This window comes from Thalia democratica, chromosome 9, assembly GCF_965202585.1.
Source record: "Thalia democratica chromosome 9, ktThaDemo2.hap1.1, whole genome shotgun sequence".
NCBI classification, from domain to species: Eukaryota; Metazoa; Chordata; class Thaliacea; order Salpida; family Salpidae; genus Thalia; species Thalia democratica.
The window spans coordinates 34,612,210-34,631,963 of NC_139173.1; the positions used below are offsets into that span (position 1 = coordinate 34,612,210).

Here is a 19,754-nt window from a genome sequence, read left to right on the forward strand (position 1 = left end):
TAACTAGAAGGATAAGCAAAAAGTCAAGCATAGAAAACTTTGGAAATGCTTATATTTAGCAAATAACATAGCATCATACTAGTGTAACTCTAAACTTCATTGTTGTACGATCAAGTTTTTACACAGCCGTTGTAGGAGATCATTGTCGTGTTTTAAATTCAAGTAACAATGCTTGATTTCATTACCATTAGTAATAAAATAATTTATAAAAAATAATGAAGATTACTTTGGTTTCGAAAAAAATTTTACATCACAAAAAAAATTTAGCATCATGCATATATTTAAATTTTTAAAATAATTTTACTTAAGTATGCATATGGTTTTTGATGAATAGTTATGAGAATACTTATAGAGTAAAAAGACAACTTACATATAAACGCAAGGAAAATGTAAAAAAAGTAAAACTCTAAAAATTTCAGTTAATCAAAGTATAAATACAACTAAAAAAATAAAACTTAGTTTAAACAGTTAAATTATAAGAAAGTACGAAAAAATAATTTAATAAAATTTTCAATCATTAATTTGACAAGTACGTGTTTTTGGGTCTATTTTTAGTTTAAAGATCATTTTAAAATTAAAAACTGTGTTAAGTAGTATAACGACATTGAAAAGATACTGTAAAGCTACTTCAAATGTGTTTTTTAATAAAAAAGTTTTTTGATGATGACAAAAGTTTTTATCCATATAATAGACTTTTAGTGGCAAATCAAAATTTTACTACTTAAGATGTAATTTTTTTTTAAATTTCCAGGTTTTTTTTTTATGATTTTTGTTCAAAATTCTAGGTTTTTTGGCAACACTGTACATAGCCAAATCTTTATTTGAGTTCAACAAAAAAAAATTAAGAGGTTATTTTGTTACACGAACGATATAAATGATCATTCCGTGCTTCAAATTGCCAGTGTTAAAAATCATGAACACAACTAACGGTAAGTCCTCTAAATATATAAAATATTCTGAAGCTTCTGTTTGTCTTTTTTCAGTAATGACGTCAAAAGAGACTTTTAGTGCAATGTTACATTTATTTTTCAAATATATTAAACTACGAGTATTTTTTGTTCAGGATGTTTAACACTAAGCACTAGGTGACCAAGTTAATTAAAGTTCTAAACAATTACAAAGATGCACTTTATTTAACCAAAGCACTTAATTATTTTATAATAATAACAAATTGGATTTTTTTAATTACTTATTAAGTAACTATATATCATTATAAGATCGACAAAACAATTGAAGACAGAAACTGTTTTGTAAAACTATTTTAAGACTTTTTTAGTTTTTCAAAAGTTTTTAATTAGGTTGACTCATACATAAAAATTATACATGTTTGGAGCTTACTGTATATGAAAATATGACTAATATGCTTACTTATTGCAAACTCGTTTAGGTATAAGATAACTTAATATTTTGAAAACTAAACACAACTAAAATGGAAATATTATTATAAACATTTCTGTCCGTCACAGTAAAAGATATTTATAAGTGCACTGATAAACATTATTCAAGTTATTTAAAATATCAAATACTGTTTACTTTTTTAAAAAATAATGGTGCATAAACCAAAATACAAATAATCTTTTGTTAATATTTAACCAGGAAACCTCAAAAAAAATTTTAATGAGCAAAAACTGTTAAAAAGAACTATTTTAAAATATTTTTTTAAATAAAATAGCCAATTTGTAGAAAAAGGAATAAAAACAAGTTTGCTAGGCAAAAACAACAATCCTTTCATCAAATAGTCTTAAACATCCTGAATAATTTTAAAAAGTAAAAACTTCCTGATCAAGCAACGAATTTTAATTACTAATTAGAAGGATTAATACAACGAGCATATTTTGAAAAGTCAATTTTACAATCTGGGACAACAAGTGCATTCCTTGGTACAGACATGAATACAAACAATTCATAAGATTATTCTCCTCAATATAATAATTATATTACATGACTGATACACTTGGTCTTTTCGTGTTTGTAATTTGAATAGTATTGATAACATTGGTTTAAAAAACCTCAAATTATATAAAACTATTTTGAAGTTACCGTTTGCTTATTTAAGTGAATGACTTCAACGGAGATTTTTGTGCAGTAATTGGGTTTTTATTAAAGTTATTAAAAACAATTTATAACTACGCAAAATATCTAAAAACTTCTTATAAAAATATCTAGTTTGCGGAAGCAAAAAAAAAAAACACAAGTTTGCTTAGCAAAAATAACAATAATTTCATCAAACAGTTTAAAAAATGCCTTGAATAAATATACCAAAAATTTCCAGATCAAACAACGAACTTTTATAACCAATTAGAAGGATAAGTACACAGTTATCAAAAAAAAAGCCGAACAATTAACGTGGCTTACTTTCATATAAAGACTAAACTTCTATGGACTTATAGTGTTTATTATTAGTTGTTTATTATTAGTTGTTTGTTATTAGTTGTTTGTGAATTTAACACGACCGATGAAATAGATCACCGCGTGTATAAAATTTTCCTTTTTTTTTTATCAAGCTATTTCACTGTAGTGATAAAGTACTATGTAGTGAATAACGAAGACTGCTTCAGTTGAAAAAAAATTGTGACGTCACAAGAATTTTGGACAAATTTTTCAATCATTTTTCAAAGAGTTTAAAACGAACGCATTGAAATGTAAACGATAAAAAGTTTGCTGCTAGCAAAATATAAAAAAAGTATTCTTTTGAATAGCAAAGACGTCTAACAAAGAAACGCGTATAAATACATTAATTAAAGTCAAACCATCAAACGTTAATTAGTCAAACATACTCTTAGATAAATTAAGTTTTTATTTCTAAAATTTCAATGGCAAAAAAAATATCAAAAAAATGAATTAAAAGCGTGTATTTAAAATGATTGAAAAAGATTAAATAAACTTTTATGATCAAAAAACTTTATCATAAAACGAAAGATAAAAACAGACTGCCGAGCTTAAAATTGAAAAAAAAAAAACTATGTCACTTAATCCATAAATTTTAAATAAGTAATATAAAAAACATACAGCTAACATTAAAGTTTTATACAGCATTGACAAAAAAAATTGAAAACATTTTCAGATTTAAATCATTCCTTCCGAGTTTAAAAACAAATATTTTTTGGTCCGTATTTATTACAAAACTAAATGTAGATAAAAAAAGTTCTTAAATAGTACAGCAACATTTAAAAGATACTGGAAAGCTACTATAACGGTGTTAAAAAATGAAAATAAATATTTTTTCTATGATAAACTTTTCGTATCTAATCGAAATATCATTACTTTATACGTAAAATGTATTTAAAACTTCATGGTTTTTTGGCGGTTTTTGAAAATTTCGATGAATTCGCACGATTTTAAAAGGCGAAAATCAAAAATAGTTCCGCGCATAAATATTACATACACAACAAAAACAATGGGTGTATTGTACTTATCTGTTTACGCCTGAGTTTCCCCAAACTGTTTTTCAAATGGCCCCCTTAAAATAAATTAAAAAAGCTATGGCCGCCTCGCACCAAAATTACTCAAAAAATCTCATAAAAAACAGCTAAAAGCAAATGACTCCTGACCCATAGGCGTAGAGAAGATAGACTCAATTTAAAAATTTTTAAACGTTCATTATTCAAGTAACATATTCTTAAACAATTCAAATTTTCATTTAAAAAGTAACGAAGGCGAGGTATTTATCAAAAAATCAATTAAAGCGCACGCTTTAAAACAATTTAATAAAATTCCATCACATATATTTTGACTTATTCAAGCTTTATGTATAAAACAACATTTAATTTGGTGTTAATAGACTTATTATGATTTTAATAAGAACAGCAAGTTTTATTTTCCTATAAACAATCTATATATTATTTGTTTAAATTTGTCCCACAAAGCAAATACTTTTAACAAGCAACATGCTTTCAATAGAAAAATTTACCATATAAAAACTCATTTCTTGAGATAAGTATATCAACTTTTATTAAAAATATAATGTTCTGCTCTTACGAAAGAGTCAGTAATGAAAACACCACACGTTCAAAATTTTTCCTAATCTTTCACCAAATACTTTAGTTTATAGGTCTTTTAACATGTGTTATTATGATTAATTGTATGTTAATACGACACGACCGATATAAGATACCACTGTCGCGTTTAAAACTAAGTTCGATTTTTAAAGAGATTTCACACTGAAAGTGATAGATTATATACACGAAATTTAGTTTGTTTTTGAAAATTATTAAATCACCAGTAATCTTCCATTTTAAAACTTTAACATTTTAAAATTAGTGAAGCTTACACTTATTTACGATAAAAATTACGTCACCATGTTTTTCATGCAAAAACTTTGAATATTTAATATTACGAATATATTTAGTTTTATGCAACTTTCATTGCAAAAAACATATAAAAATTACACTAATTAAAGCATCATTAAACATAAAGACGCTTGACACACAGAAAAGTCATTGACAAATTTCAAATAAAAATTCCGTTAATCTACTATCACATTCTTTAATCAAGTAAACTTTAAACTAACACAATTGACAAGAATAAATTTTACTGATTATTATATAGGTTGTTATCCGAATAAAAACAAAATTTTAAAACAATTTTCTCCAGTATCATTATAACTTCTTCACTTTTTATTGATTATAATAATGTTTCAAAGCTTTTTATGCTAATTTCAACGATGAAACTCTGTAGTTTCAAGTTTGTCAAGACACAACACATTAAAAAATGTTTGAAATAATCATTTAAATTCATTTCAGTATTGTAATTTTCATGTTTAAAATCGACTGCAGCATAGTTTAAAAAAATTCAAGTAGCTCAGAAATTTTATAAAAGTTTTTTGAATAATAAAAAATAGCACTTTAAAGAAAATATTTAGACTTTTTAAAGTCATCCCAAACTTTTATAAATGCAGCACAATTTAAAACATAACGACAAAAACCAGACTTTGAATTAAGGTTGAGTTGTTATTCAATACTGCTAAAATAAAATTCTGATCTTTCTTTTTTTAAGAAATAAGTTATTTGAAGATGGTCAAGTTTTTAAGATCTAATTACTTTTACACGACGATATAACAATTCATTGTCACGTTTCAAAAATCAACTTCAAAAATTAAACTTATAACAATATATTTTTTTATTTAAGATCATTATCATAGGCATTTACCAACATTTGTTTTTCATTAAACAATTTTAAATAATTTACAAGTCTGTCATTTTCCAAAGTGGCTTTTTTGTTGTATTAAATTATAACAAACAAACAATACAAACCTGTTTACAGGGTGGACACTCTCCTAAATGACACTTGTGTTTTATTCTCTCCGCATGATGGCAGTCTGGAGGAGCTAGGCACAGCTTCTTGCATCTGGAAATTTACATTGGTTTATTTTTACCAATTTACAAGTATGTTATATCTAAACCATACTGACAATTTTAATTTTAAGTTAAGCCTAATGCCTTTTCACATGTTCACCATATCTTTTCAGATTCTATTATTAACTGATGATCTCTTTTTTTGAGTGAAAGATTGTGTTGAAAATAAAATATTAAAATATTTAAAGTTACACAAGTATACTTGATATAAACTAGGCCAACTAGTTAAGACTACCAGGTACTATTGTTACACTTTAAAAAATTTAAACTAAATACAAACCTTTAATAATAAATATAGCTATATAAATTCAATAAAACTTTAATAGTTATATGAAGGCATTATATCAATTAGAAAGTTCATAAAAAAACTAAAAATTCTAAGACTATTTTTTAAATTTATTCCTTATAGCTTTTCTAAAAACAAGTAAGACAATATAGTAAAAGCTAACAATTTCAAAGCAATTATTCAAAATAAAAATTTAAGCTTTTGCTAATGAAATTCCTAGCGAAACAAGTTCACTAGAATATATAATTATAACAAAATTCAACAATATTTTTTCTTTATAACACTAACACATGTTTCTGTGTATTAACGGGGTTAAATACTGTATTACTTGATCTTCATAGCTCCATTACAAAAGTTTTAACTCCTTGAAACACAGAAACAATTTCAAAGTATACATAACATATAATCATAGAAACAACTATTGCTCAAAAATTGACGCAAAAAAATACTTGAAATTGCATTAATATTAGTTTAATTAAATATTTTTAAAAACAAACTTGGGAGGTTTGGTTGTTTTCTCCTTTCCACAGACAACAGTCAGTTTTGTTTCTCCGCATGGGCAGCTCAACTGTGACGTCATAATACAAGGATAACAAGAACCTTTACACAATAATTAAAATTAGTTTCTAAAAGTTAAAATTTTTTAATCATTCTCTTAAAAAATAAACCACTATTACTATATTTATAAAAAAAAGTTCATTCATTAGAAATGAGTCTTAAAAAAACTGTAATTTTTAGTTGTAAATAAACACTAATAATTAATCTAAAGACGAAAATACTTAAATTAATATTAAATATGACATAAAATTTTACATATTTTTTTTTACATTTATACTAAATAAGTCTTACCATTATGATTCACCTTTTTACTGATAGTGTTTATAAAATAAATACTAAATAAGTCTAACCTTTGTGATAGACTATTTTTTAACCTATATTTTTCATTTATATAAATAAAATTGACAAATTATTTCAAATCATTTTACACTGATGGTTTTTTACAATTATATCAAATGAAGCTTACAATTACAACAGATTATTTTATACTGATGCTTATGTAAACATGTATAAATATATACTAAACAAAACTTACCATTATGACAGACCATTTTATACTGATGCTTATGTACACATATATAAATATATACTAAATAAAACTCACCATTATGGCAAATCATCTTACACCTGTGCTTTTTACATTGCAGTAATTTGTTGCAAACTTGTTCGCATTCGGCACAGTCTCCATCACAACACTGTATAAAATATTATTATTAAAAAGTATATAAAATACAAATAACTTATACTTGAAGTATTATTATATTATTTTATTAGTTATAACAAACTGTAAGTAAAACTTAGAAACATCAAAAACTGTATGAATATTTATTTTATAACTACCTAAACAAAGTATAATTTAAAAAATAAAATTTAAAAAATAAATAACTATAATTATAACAACATTTTTATTATCTAGAAGTTTAGAGATTCGTTCTAAATAGTCGGTAAAGTAACTTAAAAAAAAAAAGTTTTCTTAATAATGAGAACTGTGTGGGAAATAAAAACTATTTTTAATTAGTTAAATTAGTTTAAATCTTTATTACATTAGAAACAGTTTTAGGAGAAAATGTTTTAAATATATTGAAAATATTAGATAAAATCTGATTTGTAATATTCAAAACTTTGTAATCTTTTTACTATATAAAAATCTACAAAAGTACATTGTAGCAATATTTTATTATTTCAAACTATTTATTAGATTAAACAATGAATCTACATTAATTCTCTTACATTTTGTAGTAAAGTATTGTTACAAAAATAACAAATTTTAAATACTAATTAAATAATTAATAACCTTTCTTTTACAAGGATGTTTACCGCAGAGTTTAGTTTTCTGACACTTGTAATCACAAGTGTAAGTTTTGTGGCAAGGCATTGTTTTCTCTCTTCTCCCACAACGACATTTCTTCACTGCCACTGCTGGACACTGAAATAATAATAACTATTTTGTTCTTTAAGTAACTAAAATTTTTTGTATATTTATTCAACAGTTTGTAATGGTTTTTAAAAGGTTTTTTATTCTACGACTTAAGCTATTCTTTTCACTATTTTTTTCCAGGTTTTTTAAACTTCTTCCACGTTTTTAAAAGTACACAATTTTGGGTCTATTTTTATTTTAATGTTAAATTTAAGGTAAGAAACTGTGTTAAATATTATAAAAAGATTCAAAAGATACTGTAAAGCTACTTAAAACGTGTTTTTTTATAAAAAAATATTTGGTGATCACAATTTTTTTTATCTATATGATAAATTTTTTGAGTCAAACCAAAGTTTTACTACTGAACATGTTAAAATTATTAAAAATTTCAGGTTTTTTTCAAAATTTCTTTAATTCCAGGTTTTTTTTTTGCCTAAATTGTCAAATTTCAGGTTTTTCCAGGATTTCAGATAAAGTGGCAACCCTGAAATAGGTAAACTAAAGAGTACTTATATAAATTAAAAATCCTAAATACAGTTTTAATGATATCAGTCTTAATACACGAATGATGTGAGAGATCATTGTTGAAAATTAAATGACTCTGATCCACCAATTAAAACAAGTGAGAGAATATTTAGTTAATGTTAAAGCTTGCGTCTGTTTTCAATAAACATTACGTCACCACACATTTCTCAAAAACATGTAGAATTTAGTTGATGATAATGGCAATATTTGAACGACCGTTGTAATAGATCAGTGTCGTGTTATAAACTTAGATTGAAATGAGATATGAATTATACTTATTTTTAGTGTAGTAATAATATAGCTAGTTTTGAAGCTTTCGTTTGCTTGAAACAGTAATGACGTCACCACGTATTTTTTAAGTAAATTTAAAATAAATTTTTCAAAAGTTTTCTTTTTAATTTGTGAGGAAACGGTTGGTAAAAAACAAACTGAATATTAAAACTGTTTTTCTGCAAATAGACTTGCTCTAGTTTTAGATTTAATCACAAAAGTGCAAAAAAACTAAGTAAAGATAAAATGAAAAAATGTGGTTTGGGCTAGAAATTAAAAAGTATCGATATTTATGTTTTACCACCGCGTTTTTGTATTTATTTAATGGTAAAGTTTCAATCACTTACTAAAAATAGTTGAAAGCAATCGTGCACAACATTAAAAAAAAATTGTAAATAATTATTTATGTAAAATTATTTAGAACGATTTACATTTGAATTTACTTCGGTATCTATTTAACGTTAAAGTTTTGTTTACAAACTGTTTATAGTTCTAAGTAGTCGCGTACAATAGAATTTTTTTATTGTATATAATGTAGTTTAAGTTAAATTACTTTGGGCATTGCATAAACCAAAAGTCTCCATACTAATGATATTTTCGTATCACTGATGTCACTTGTAATTCAGACTAAATTGTGCCAGTATGTCCGATGATTTGAAAAAAAAGTTGAGTATTTATTAAATATAATTAGTCATAATAAACAAGAATTTGAAAAAAGTGCACCCTTATTTAATGACTATGTTTTCAGCACATATATCTAACAAATAAAAAATATAGATGCAAACTGATCGAACTGTTCGAGAACAAACCAATAGAATCAGTTTTGTTTTATCTAGAAACAAAATTTGTAGCAATAGTTTTCAGTTTTCAGGTGTTAATATTTTTACACGACCGATGTTAGTGATCATTGTCGTGTTACAAATTTAAAAACGATAATTGCAACATTTGTTACCCAAATTATTATAAATAAATAGGTAGCTTTGAAGCTTCCGTTTGCTGGAACCAGTAATGACCTCACTACGTATTTGTCAAATAAAAAATTAACAAAATTTCTAAAGTTTATTTGTGTGATTTCTGCGTGAAACGTTTAGTAAGAAAAAAATAACAATAGAATAACTATTCACATAAAAACTCAATTGCACGTGTTTAATGTTTAATTACAAACCCTTAAACACTATTATTGATATAATAAAAAAAAAGATTTCAAGAAAGTTAGTTTCTAATGAAAAGACAAAGCTGAAAAAGTTAGAACCAAGAAAAGTTAGTGAAACATTTGTTGTTTTATTTCACAATAATAATAATCAAGCTACCATTTGGACCAAAAGGAAACATGTACTACAAAAGTTATCGAAAGTATAATTTGCTCGGTAGGGCTTTTAATTAAGATTTTGCGTTTTATTTAAATTTTAAGCAGCAAAATTATTCACAAATTTTACATTTTAAAACACTTACAGATATAGCAAAAATTAATATTCTTTTTCTAAGACAAATGTTATTATTGTAGTGCGTAAAATTACTTCTTAAGGTAAGCATTGCACTCTTTTTCATCTAAGTCTTAAAAAATTACGTACCTAAAAAGTGCATGTTCAAGCAAAAAAGTATTGTGTTTCATTACCTTTTGCATACATTTAAAAGAAACTTATTTTTTTAAATGATTTTTTTTGTAAATAACTTTGCATTTGTTTATAGAAAACCAAAAAACCCTCTTAGAACACTAATCTACTAAAACATTAAAATACATAAAAGAATGTTTTCAAATAATAATCAAATTTAAAATAATAATTTTTAAGAAATTGCTACAAATAAAACAAGCATCATGTACTCTTTGGCGTTCTCTAGCGGAAAATAATTATAAAACGAGAAGTTGTCTCCTACACTATCAACAATGTAAAAAAGCTAAATAAGAACAAACAGAGCTAACTTTATGTTTAAAAGTACGTACCAAAGAAGTGCACACTCAAGCAAAAGATTATTGTATTTTATTATGTTTTGCTTATAATTTTTCAAATGTACTTTTTGCCAAAAAGATTTTGAAACAGAGTTGTCAAATAATGATTTTTTTAAATAACATTACACTTGTTGTTGGGAACAAAAGCCTTTTATTGTAAAGTTAATAATAAACTATAAAATTGAACAGTACTAGAAGATCAATAGAGTAGTAAAAAATATCAAGCAGAATACTAGTTTAATGCTAACATAATACTAGATAAATATCGTAAAAATGGTACTAATTTTGTAAATATTAACAGTTTTTTCGTATAAAAAAAAAACCCAACCTGTCCGCATTCTCCGTAGTGACACCTCCTGGTACATCTGTGGTCCCCATGGCAACCCAACAGTTTCCCGCAAGTGTCCCTGCACAGGGGTGGGGTGTCCTTGCACGTCAGGTCGTTGTACTGGGTCTTGCCACACGGACACGTCCTTATTTGGTTTTCATGGGGACACTTGGCACATTGCCCTGGTGGGTGGCATTTCTGTGTTTGGGGGATTTTTATTATAATTAAGGTAATTTATTTTGGAATATTTAAGATTTTTAGATTATAATTTTAATATTAATATGGAAATTTTTATAGCTATATGGGGATTTTTATTTTTAAGTCCAACGGACGCACTTATTTACCCAGATTTTAAAAACCTGGTAAATTAAATGCGTCCGTTAGCAGAAGGTATAAGATATTACATCTCTTTCTGCAAATGTCCCCTTATAAAGGTGGCACATTTTCAGACCTTATGTTGTCATAATTGGTCTTGCCACATGGACAAGTTAATATTTGGTTTTGGTGCGGACATTTGGAACACTCCCCTGGTGGGTAACATTTCTGTGTTTAGGGGAATTTTTTGTGACTAAAGGGGATTTTTTTTAAGTAATTTACAGCTTTCTGTTAATGGATGCATTTGATTCAGGTTATTTTTTTAAAGTCTGGGTTAGTTTTAAAATTCTCTTTGGTAAAAGGATCAAACTATACAAGTGTTTTCAAATTTTATAAACAAATTATTAAGTGGAATTTAAAATGAGATAAATTTATTTTTTTAACCTTGTGCAATTTAACAAATTCTATTTTTAATACCAACAAGTTAATTCCTAAAAAAAAAACAATTGCTCGTACAGAACTTTACTTAAATTATATTTATCTATTAGTTTTGAATGTAAACAAACAAAAAAAAAACATACACATCTTTTTTTATATAAACTTAAAAATTCTTTTATAAATAAAAATAACTACTTACAACAAATTAACAGGCCAAGTCTAGAATAATCATAATAAAAATATTTACACAAACCTTCTCACAGTGATGAAATCCACATGATAACATCTTGCCGCAAACTTTATCGCACTGCCAACTGGTTTGTACGCATGGCAGTAATTTCTTACTGCTCCCGCATTGACAATACTTGATTGAAGTGTGCTTGCATGGTGGACATGATCCTTTGTGACATGTTTCCTGTGAGTAATATAGATTAAAAAAAATATTTTTAATGTTTTATAATGATGTGAGGGAATTCTTAATTTGTTTAAATTAAACACAAATAATGAAAAACAGTAAATAAAAAAGAAATAAGTACTATTATAAAAAGGTTTTTGAACGTATTTATATGCCATTTGCAACTTAATATCAATAGATTATTCATTTTGTTTTATATTTTATTACACAAAGCTTTTCAAAACTATACGAGTTTCATTCTCAAGTGATAAATTTTAAATGAACTTTGATAAAAATTTTTGATAAGTGAACAGCTTAAAAAATAACTTAAAATTATGACGTATGAATAAATTTAAAAATACAAAATTTAGAGATTTAGTAAGTAAAACTAAAATAAATGTATGTTTATTAATAGATTGTTAATAATTTTTTTTTCCATTTAATGCTACTTGCGTATTTAAGTTAGGTCGCTCTTCCTCAATCAATATCAAATAATATTGATTGAGGAAGAATGAATATTGATATTTGCAAATGTTAAATAAAAAAGAAACACTTTAGTTATTTAAAGCTCTTACCTTGCACCTATGCAACTTGCATTCAAGCAGTTTATCGCAAACTCCACCACACGACCACTTTCCCTGACCGCACCTTTTACTAATTGGCCTGCTCGACCCGCAGTGACACGACAGCTTGATTGTTTGAGGGCATGGTGGACACGGTCCTGTTTTGATGTAATAAACTAAACTACTGTTTGTAAGTACAGGATTATGGTTCAAACATTTTTTGTTATCTCAAATAAAAATTTATATATGCACAAATTATAACATATGAATAATATGTTATGATTTGTGCATAAATAAATGAATAATATGAATTCCATATGTTTTGATAAAAAAAAATTATTTTACAGCTATTTACTATTAAGGCTATTATATATTCTTATTTATGCTATAAAAAGTATAGAGCTTAAAGTTTTAAAATCAGGGCCAGTGTTGATTTTTCTATAAAATGTTTATCCCTACTATGGCTTTAAATAATCAAACTTATCACCAACATTAAAAAAAAAATGAATTGATATATTTACATAAATCTAACAATATTATTTCAGTACTTAACACATAGCAAAATATTTTTCAACAAGATAATTTAATACAATAGCAAAACTAAAAAGCTATAATTTTGAACTCTTTAAGATTATAAATTCATCATAGCACTAAAAAAAAAAAAGTAATCAAAAATAAATAAACAATTTACCAGGATGACACAGCAGTAGACACGTGTGCTGACATCCCTGATTTTTTTGAAGTTTTTTCCCGCAAATCTCCCCGCAACTGTGTGGAAGAGTCCAGCTGTCACTCACTGGATCAGACGTCTTTCCACAGAAGCACAAGTACTCTGTTGGCATCTCTGATCTTTTATATTCTTGTCTGTGGTATATAACTTTTTTAATACTTGTTATATTTTATATTTAGTAAAGAAATTTTTGCCACAGAAGCACAAGTACTCTGTTGGCATCTCTGATCTCTTGTATTCGTGTCTGTTGTTATTTTCTTGTTTAAAATATTACTGATGGAACCCAGCGCTAATAGAAGTAAGAAAACAAGTGTTTCCATTGGCAGATGACTTTAACTTGTTTAATATTTAAATAAAAATAATTTTTTGCAACAGAGTAAAAAAAAATACTCTTAAGTTTTTTGACTCGAGTAAGTTTAATCAATTTATAAAATCATTTCAATAACTACAAATTTATCTTCGATTTACTTACTTTTGTGAAAAAATGCAATATTATATTGATGTAGTACAAAGTTTTACTATGGAAATAAGTAAGAATCGTAAAAAAATTAACCTATTTTTAAAAACAGCTTGAATTTAAAATTAATAAAAACTTGAGTAAAATTGATTTTCTAACTTTTTCAAAACATTTAACCTATAACTACGACAATTCTATAGTAGTTCCTTACTAAGAAAATAGTTACGATTAAAAATATATTAATCAATAAATATAACACTTAAAGTCATAAAAAACCAACGGTAAAAAATAAGTTTCATTAAAAAACCTGCACTTAGGACAGTTCCAAGGCAATTCCTTGTTAGGAAAATGCTCATCACTAAGCATTGTCTTTTTTGCAATTCCCTGCAAAATCCAATTCCTTATGCATTCCAAGTGGAAACACGCGTAACATTTTGAACAATTCCATACCTAGTTAACTTTTTTATTAGATAAAAAACAAAAACTTGTTTAAATTTTGTTTCAATGGAAGCACTTATAATCCTAGCTAACAAAATTTAGGGAAGTAATTGCATCAAATGGCAGACAGCTTAAATTGTTACCATCTATGTTCATACATTTAAAACAACAATTTTAATAATTTAAATTAAAATTTACTTTTTGAGTTCTTTTTATGCTCGATATACAAACAAGGCAAGTCAAAGCTCCGGACTGGCAAGCTTCAGTCAAATATTGAGCTGTTGTTTTCAATCCGTCTTTTTCATTGTCTCCAAATCCTGCATTAATAAGTACATGTCTTGCTAGATTGTATCAGTAATTGTTAAAAAACATAGATCTTAAAGTTGTCAAACTGTATAGGTAATTATTCAAAAACATAGATGTTAAACTCCTTTAATTGTATCAATAATTAGTAAAAAACATTTACTCATTCAGTCAGTTTGAAAAATTTTTTTAATTAAGAACTGTGAATTTTATTGCTTATAGTGAGCAATATACAGCCTAGGGTCCAGATCAAGCCCAGTGTTGTTTATAAATTTTAAGTTTAATCCGGTCCACAAAAGGTGAACCAGATCATCTACCATATGAATACCACCTTGTTCTCATCAACATATTTACATTAATATCTTTTTGTAAGACGTCAACAGTTTATATGTAATCTAATTTTTATTAAAAAAACTACCATGGTAGTTTTTAGTGAAATTGCCTAGTTTTAACATTACCTAGTTCTTATTTAAAATTGTACCATGATAGTTTATAGTGATCTCGTTGTAACTTGTAACTTTTATTAAAATGTTTACCTTAATGATCATTAGTAAAATTATTTTTAAATCTTATAACTTGTAATTTTTGTTAAAATTTTTTACCTTTATTATTTCTGGTAAAGTTATTAACAGTTTTATTTATTTAAAAAATGATTACCTTGGTATTTTCTAGTAAGGTTATCCACAATTCTATCTTCTTCCAGTTCTTCTTCCTCACTTGAGCTCTCATAGTAAAGAGCATGGTGGCTGTTAGAAGCAGCCTCCTTCAATATTTGCTGGTTGCTCTGAAAAAGAAAGTTTTTTTTTTATTAGTAATACTAGGTGTTCTCAACATATTATGACTTTTAGAAGCAGCTTTTGTTAGAAGCAGTATTTGCAGGTTACTTTATGAAAATATGTAACATAATAACACATAATGTTGAAGCAGTTTCTTTTAACCTTTTGTTGATTGTTCTACATATAAACAATTATATCTGACCATATAAAAGATTTATAATAAATACTATATAGCTTTAGAATTTTTATATTGTACTTAACACAGTCATCTAATTGTACTCTAGTTTTATACTAAAAAGCTTACAGCATGCAGGTATAAACAACTTTATTAAACTTTTAAATATTCATTATAAGTCAACTACTTTTAGGCTTATAAGCTAAAATTCTAGTTCACAAGATAATTGCAGCCTACTAACTAACTTCTTTATGTTTTTGTGAAGCCGCCTGAAATCTTTCATTCACACTTGAATGTGAATTTTCCTTGCCATTAGAAGATGCTGTAGAAATTTTATTTATAATTTTTGTATTTATGAAGCTCAATATCAACATTTTATAAACAACACCTTAATATATTTTAACTTGTTGTTAATGAGTTCTCTTCACAGTTAGACATAGCTGCTATTTTTACTGATTATACAGCTTATGTTTGATTTAAGTACCTTTGGCAAAAAACGGCAAAAAAAAAACAAACAAGAAAACTAAAACTACAGTATGACTAACAAATCTGAAAATAAGTGCTTTCTTTGGCACAGGGTTCAAACATATAAAGTAAACTTTGCAGAAACAAAAACATCAAAAATCTCCTTGTAGTCTTGGTTGGTTCTCAACAAGAAATTATTTCAATGCCATGAAATTATTTTCTCACATTTTAAAAGCATTAGAAAATAAGCGCTTCCACTCCCACAGGGTTTAAACATTGTAAAAATATGATCAATAAATAATTTGCATAAAAAAAGCAACATAAATCTCACTGTAGTCTTGGCTTGTTGCAAGTGAGGAATTATTTTAAAGCTATTCTGTCAATGGGTGCATTTATTTGCACAGATTTTAAAATAAGGAACATAAGTTCTTCAAAACACTAAAAGAATAAAAAATAATAAAAAGAAACATCAAAAACTCACTGTAATTCTGCTTAGTTCTCTGTGACGGAGTGGGAATTCTTCTACCCCTGCCCCTTGATGGTAGGTTCAAATTCGATCGGTTCATATTACTTGCATATAACTAACATTATCTACAACTGAAATTTAAAACTATTTAAACTATTAAAACGTTATTGATAAATATGGTGTTTGAAAACAAAACAAACAACAGTTGTTTTAATGTATTTATTAAACTATGTTTGTGATTTTGTTTTATTCCAATAAAATTTATTCACATATAATTAACTTATCTACAACGGAAGAAAAATGTTACGAAATGAAAACAAACAAATTACTTTAAAATTTAATTAATAACAATTATATTAAACATTTTTACTTTTCAAAAGCTGTTAAAACATATCTACAATAAATAAATAACACAGTTTGATGGGGTTCTGAAATAGTATATGCATTTTAGAAACAGAATATATTAAGAACTTAAGTAAAAATGTTCAAATTAACTTGTTATGTTTTTATCTTTTATTAGAAAACATCATTAATAACTTACACTTAAAACATATGTAACTGCAATTAATACAATTCAAATACAAATAAAACTTTTTAGATAGCTATGATTTTAATCAAATAAAACTCAATAAACTATTTAAATTTGAAAATAACTATATTAAGTATCATTAACAGCTGTAAAGTTCAAACAAACTAAAAAAAATAATTTTCAACTTTGTCTACAACTTCAATGTGCAAGATAAATTATATAAGTTTAAATATAGTTAAATTATTTTAAACTGCAATGAATATAAACAATTTTAAAACTGGTTAATTTACCAAATCAAATCTCCTTATTAATCTTAATAATAATACAGTTTGATGGATTCATAAAAAAGTATATTAACTTCAAAAAATAAAAGCCCACATTCAACTAGAAGTTATACTTTCTTTTCTAAACTTTATCATGGTATGATGGTTATTGACCTGAATGAGAACATTGCCTTATTGCAAATTATATAACTTCTATTATAAAAATTAATGTATTTAACTTTTACCATAAAAAAAAAACAGAAATAAAAGCTTATAATTGAGCTCTCGCAAAAGAGTGGCTACATCAAACTATAAATTTTTTATTTATTTCCATGACACCGCGGCTATGATTTTTTTCAAATGTTAATGTTGCCTCATTAAAGAAACATAAATACCAAATATTTATATTTGAAATATAATAACTTAGCCAGATTTTAAGATGTATTTAAATTTTTTTTTTCCTAAACTGATCAATTTCTCCAGTGTTCCACATTGCAATTTACCATCTAGAAACAAGTTCAATTTATATCATCAAAGTTATTTAGCATAACAAATTTTTTTCAATTAAAACTACTGCATGTGCTGTACAAGTTGTAGCATAATATTAATATTAAAATTAGTACCTAGAGTAAAAAAAAATACAAAAATAAAACATATATTGATTTAAAATAACACAACAATAGAATTGTTGTTTATTATAAAAAGTTATGCATTACTTTAATGTTATTCATTATTTCCTTCTACCACCTCGTTGTTTAACATGCAGCTCAACAACATTACCTTGCTTCACGTTATAATAAGCAAGTGAGTTATTTTCCTTCATAAACAAACTATTGTGTTTGAGTTTCTGCTTACCAGCAGGTATTTTAGTTTCTTTTTCAATTAAAACTTTAACAGCTGAAACTTTATCAGTGAGAGGCAATTCGAACTTAAGACGCTGTCCATGAAGTTTCCAATCATTTTTTTCTGGCATCCTAGGACACTGGACAAAGAACTGTACAGGACCTGGTTGCTGTTTAATAAAAGCTTCTGCAGAAACTAGGTTTCCTTCAGTGTTACTCATTTTAGTAGGTGGAGGGCTCACATATTGTCCTGCATTTGTTTGATGTTGTAAAAACTGAGGAATTGGAGGCCTTGGTGGTATTTGGTGACTAACCAATGGGTGTGACCTTTTTAGAAGCTGATCCTCCTTTAGGTGGGTTTTTGGGTGTTTCAATGCAGGTTGCTGTGAAGAAACAACAAGTTTGGAAGGTGGTCTGATTACAGCCTGTGAAACTTTTTCACTAGTTTGAGGACCTATTTTCTCAAGTTTTTTATCAGTTAGCATGCCCAGAGTCTTTTTTGTATATTCAATCTGTTCTTCTGCTGTTACTTTGCTGCTAGCAAGTCTCTGCACTTCCTTTTCACTACCAGAGTGGCCGTCCCATTGCACTGACTCCTTCTTTTTATCACTCTCCCCAACTTTCTTCCCCAATGCTGTTTCTTCAAACCCAAATATATCAGTGCGCCTGTCAGCAAAATCTTTAAGATGAGCCGAGATGTCAGAGCCAGCCGCATAAACTTTGTCCTCTGCCTTTTTCTCCTGAATTTGCTTTTCTCTTTCATCTTTCCAGTTTGGGTCAATCAGCTGATACTTGACATGGTTTTGGAGCTGTGAAGCTTTTATTTTCTGGTTGGTGATTGGAGAAATGACCCAGGTTTCTTCCTGATGCGCGTTGGGTTTCTTCTTCTTTTTAGGGTCGTAGTCCCTAACAATTATGGATTGGCTGGGACGTTTCTGAAGATTTGGCTGTGGCATGGTTGTATTTCACAACTATTATAATTGTAAAAACCTAAAAGTAAATTAATTATGCTAAACATTCTCAATCTATCATTAATTTGATATTAGAAATCTTGTTATATGATTTTTTTTTGAGTAGTTTTTTTTTAAATATTGTAACTTGTTTTAAATTAAACAATTTAAAGTTCACGACTAAAATGTCTTTAAGGAGATTTTTATCCAATATTTATTTTAACAGTTTATTACTTATAAAACAATGTTTCACTCCCATACTTGCATATAGGAGATCCTCAGTTGTTGTAAATAGGTCTGAAAAATTTTTTTGAACAAAATAATGTATTTTTTTTTAGTAAAAATTGATTGATGTTATTTTACAATTTAGGTCATACATAAGCTTATTTATCAAACTTTGTTTAATTACTTCAATTACATTATTTCTTTTAATGCAAGAAAAGTTTCCTAGTAATTTGATGTTGATGGCTCAAAAGTTAATAGAATACTTGGATTTTAAGTAAGGTTTTTCAAAATTCAAAGATAATTAAAGTTTTATTTTCTATACATTTGTATTATAAAAATTTATTAAGGTTGAAGCCTAAAAAAAGTTCAAACTAGTCTAAATTTTGCAAAAAAATAAATATACAAGCCTCAATTGGCTTAAGTTTAAAAAAAAATTTCAAGCCAAATTTTTCCAAAATGCTCAAATTAGCCTGATTTGTTTAGAGTAGCCTGATTTGTTTTGAGTAGCCTGATAACTTTTTTCCAATGACCTAGAAACAATAGAACCTTTTCATAAACTATTTCTGATGCAATGATGACATTATACTAAGAAATGTTTTAATTATCTTAATTAGTTATTTTATATGTTGTTTATTTGTTATATTTTTGTGCACGCATTGAAAATAATGATGTAAACTTTAGAAAAAATGATTTAAGTGTTTTGTTAAAATCCACATTAAAATAAAGATATGGGGTAAAA

At 26.4% G+C, this 19,754-nt stretch overlaps 1 protein-coding gene and 1 pseudogene across 1 annotated transcript in view; both read right to left on the reverse strand.

The window, feature by feature from the left end:
- LOC145843798 (NF-X1-type zinc finger protein NFXL1-like) overlaps positions 1 to 16,343 on the reverse strand; it is a 32,747-nt gene extending 16,404 nt beyond the window's left edge. The window contains exons 1-13 of the mRNA XM_082951028.1: positions 16,222 to 16,343; positions 15,521 to 15,597; positions 14,982 to 15,108; positions 14,220 to 14,338; positions 13,891 to 14,033; positions 13,088 to 13,260; positions 12,409 to 12,554; positions 11,693 to 11,854; positions 10,687 to 10,884; positions 7,493 to 7,624; positions 6,803 to 6,893; positions 6,138 to 6,240; positions 5,253 to 5,346 (exon numbers count right to left, since the gene is read on the reverse strand). Coding sequence (XP_082807154.1) covers positions 5,253 to 5,346; positions 6,138 to 6,240; positions 6,803 to 6,893; positions 7,493 to 7,624; positions 10,687 to 10,884; positions 11,693 to 11,854; positions 12,409 to 12,554; positions 13,088 to 13,260; positions 13,891 to 14,033; positions 14,220 to 14,338; positions 14,982 to 15,108; positions 15,521 to 15,597; positions 16,222 to 16,306 — 1,650 coding nt within the window. The 5' untranslated portion in view covers positions 16,307 to 16,343. The remainder of the gene's footprint in view (positions 1 to 5,252; positions 5,347 to 6,137; positions 6,241 to 6,802; positions 6,894 to 7,492; positions 7,625 to 10,686; positions 10,885 to 11,692; positions 11,855 to 12,408; positions 12,555 to 13,087; positions 13,261 to 13,890; positions 14,034 to 14,219; positions 14,339 to 14,981; positions 15,109 to 15,520; positions 15,598 to 16,221) is intronic.
- A 1,385-nt stretch (positions 16,344 to 17,728) lies between these two features.
- Positions 17,729 to 18,796, reverse strand: LOC145845224 (splicing factor 3A subunit 1 pseudogene; annotated as a pseudogene).
- Between the last annotated feature and the right edge of the window lie 958 nt (positions 18,797 to 19,754).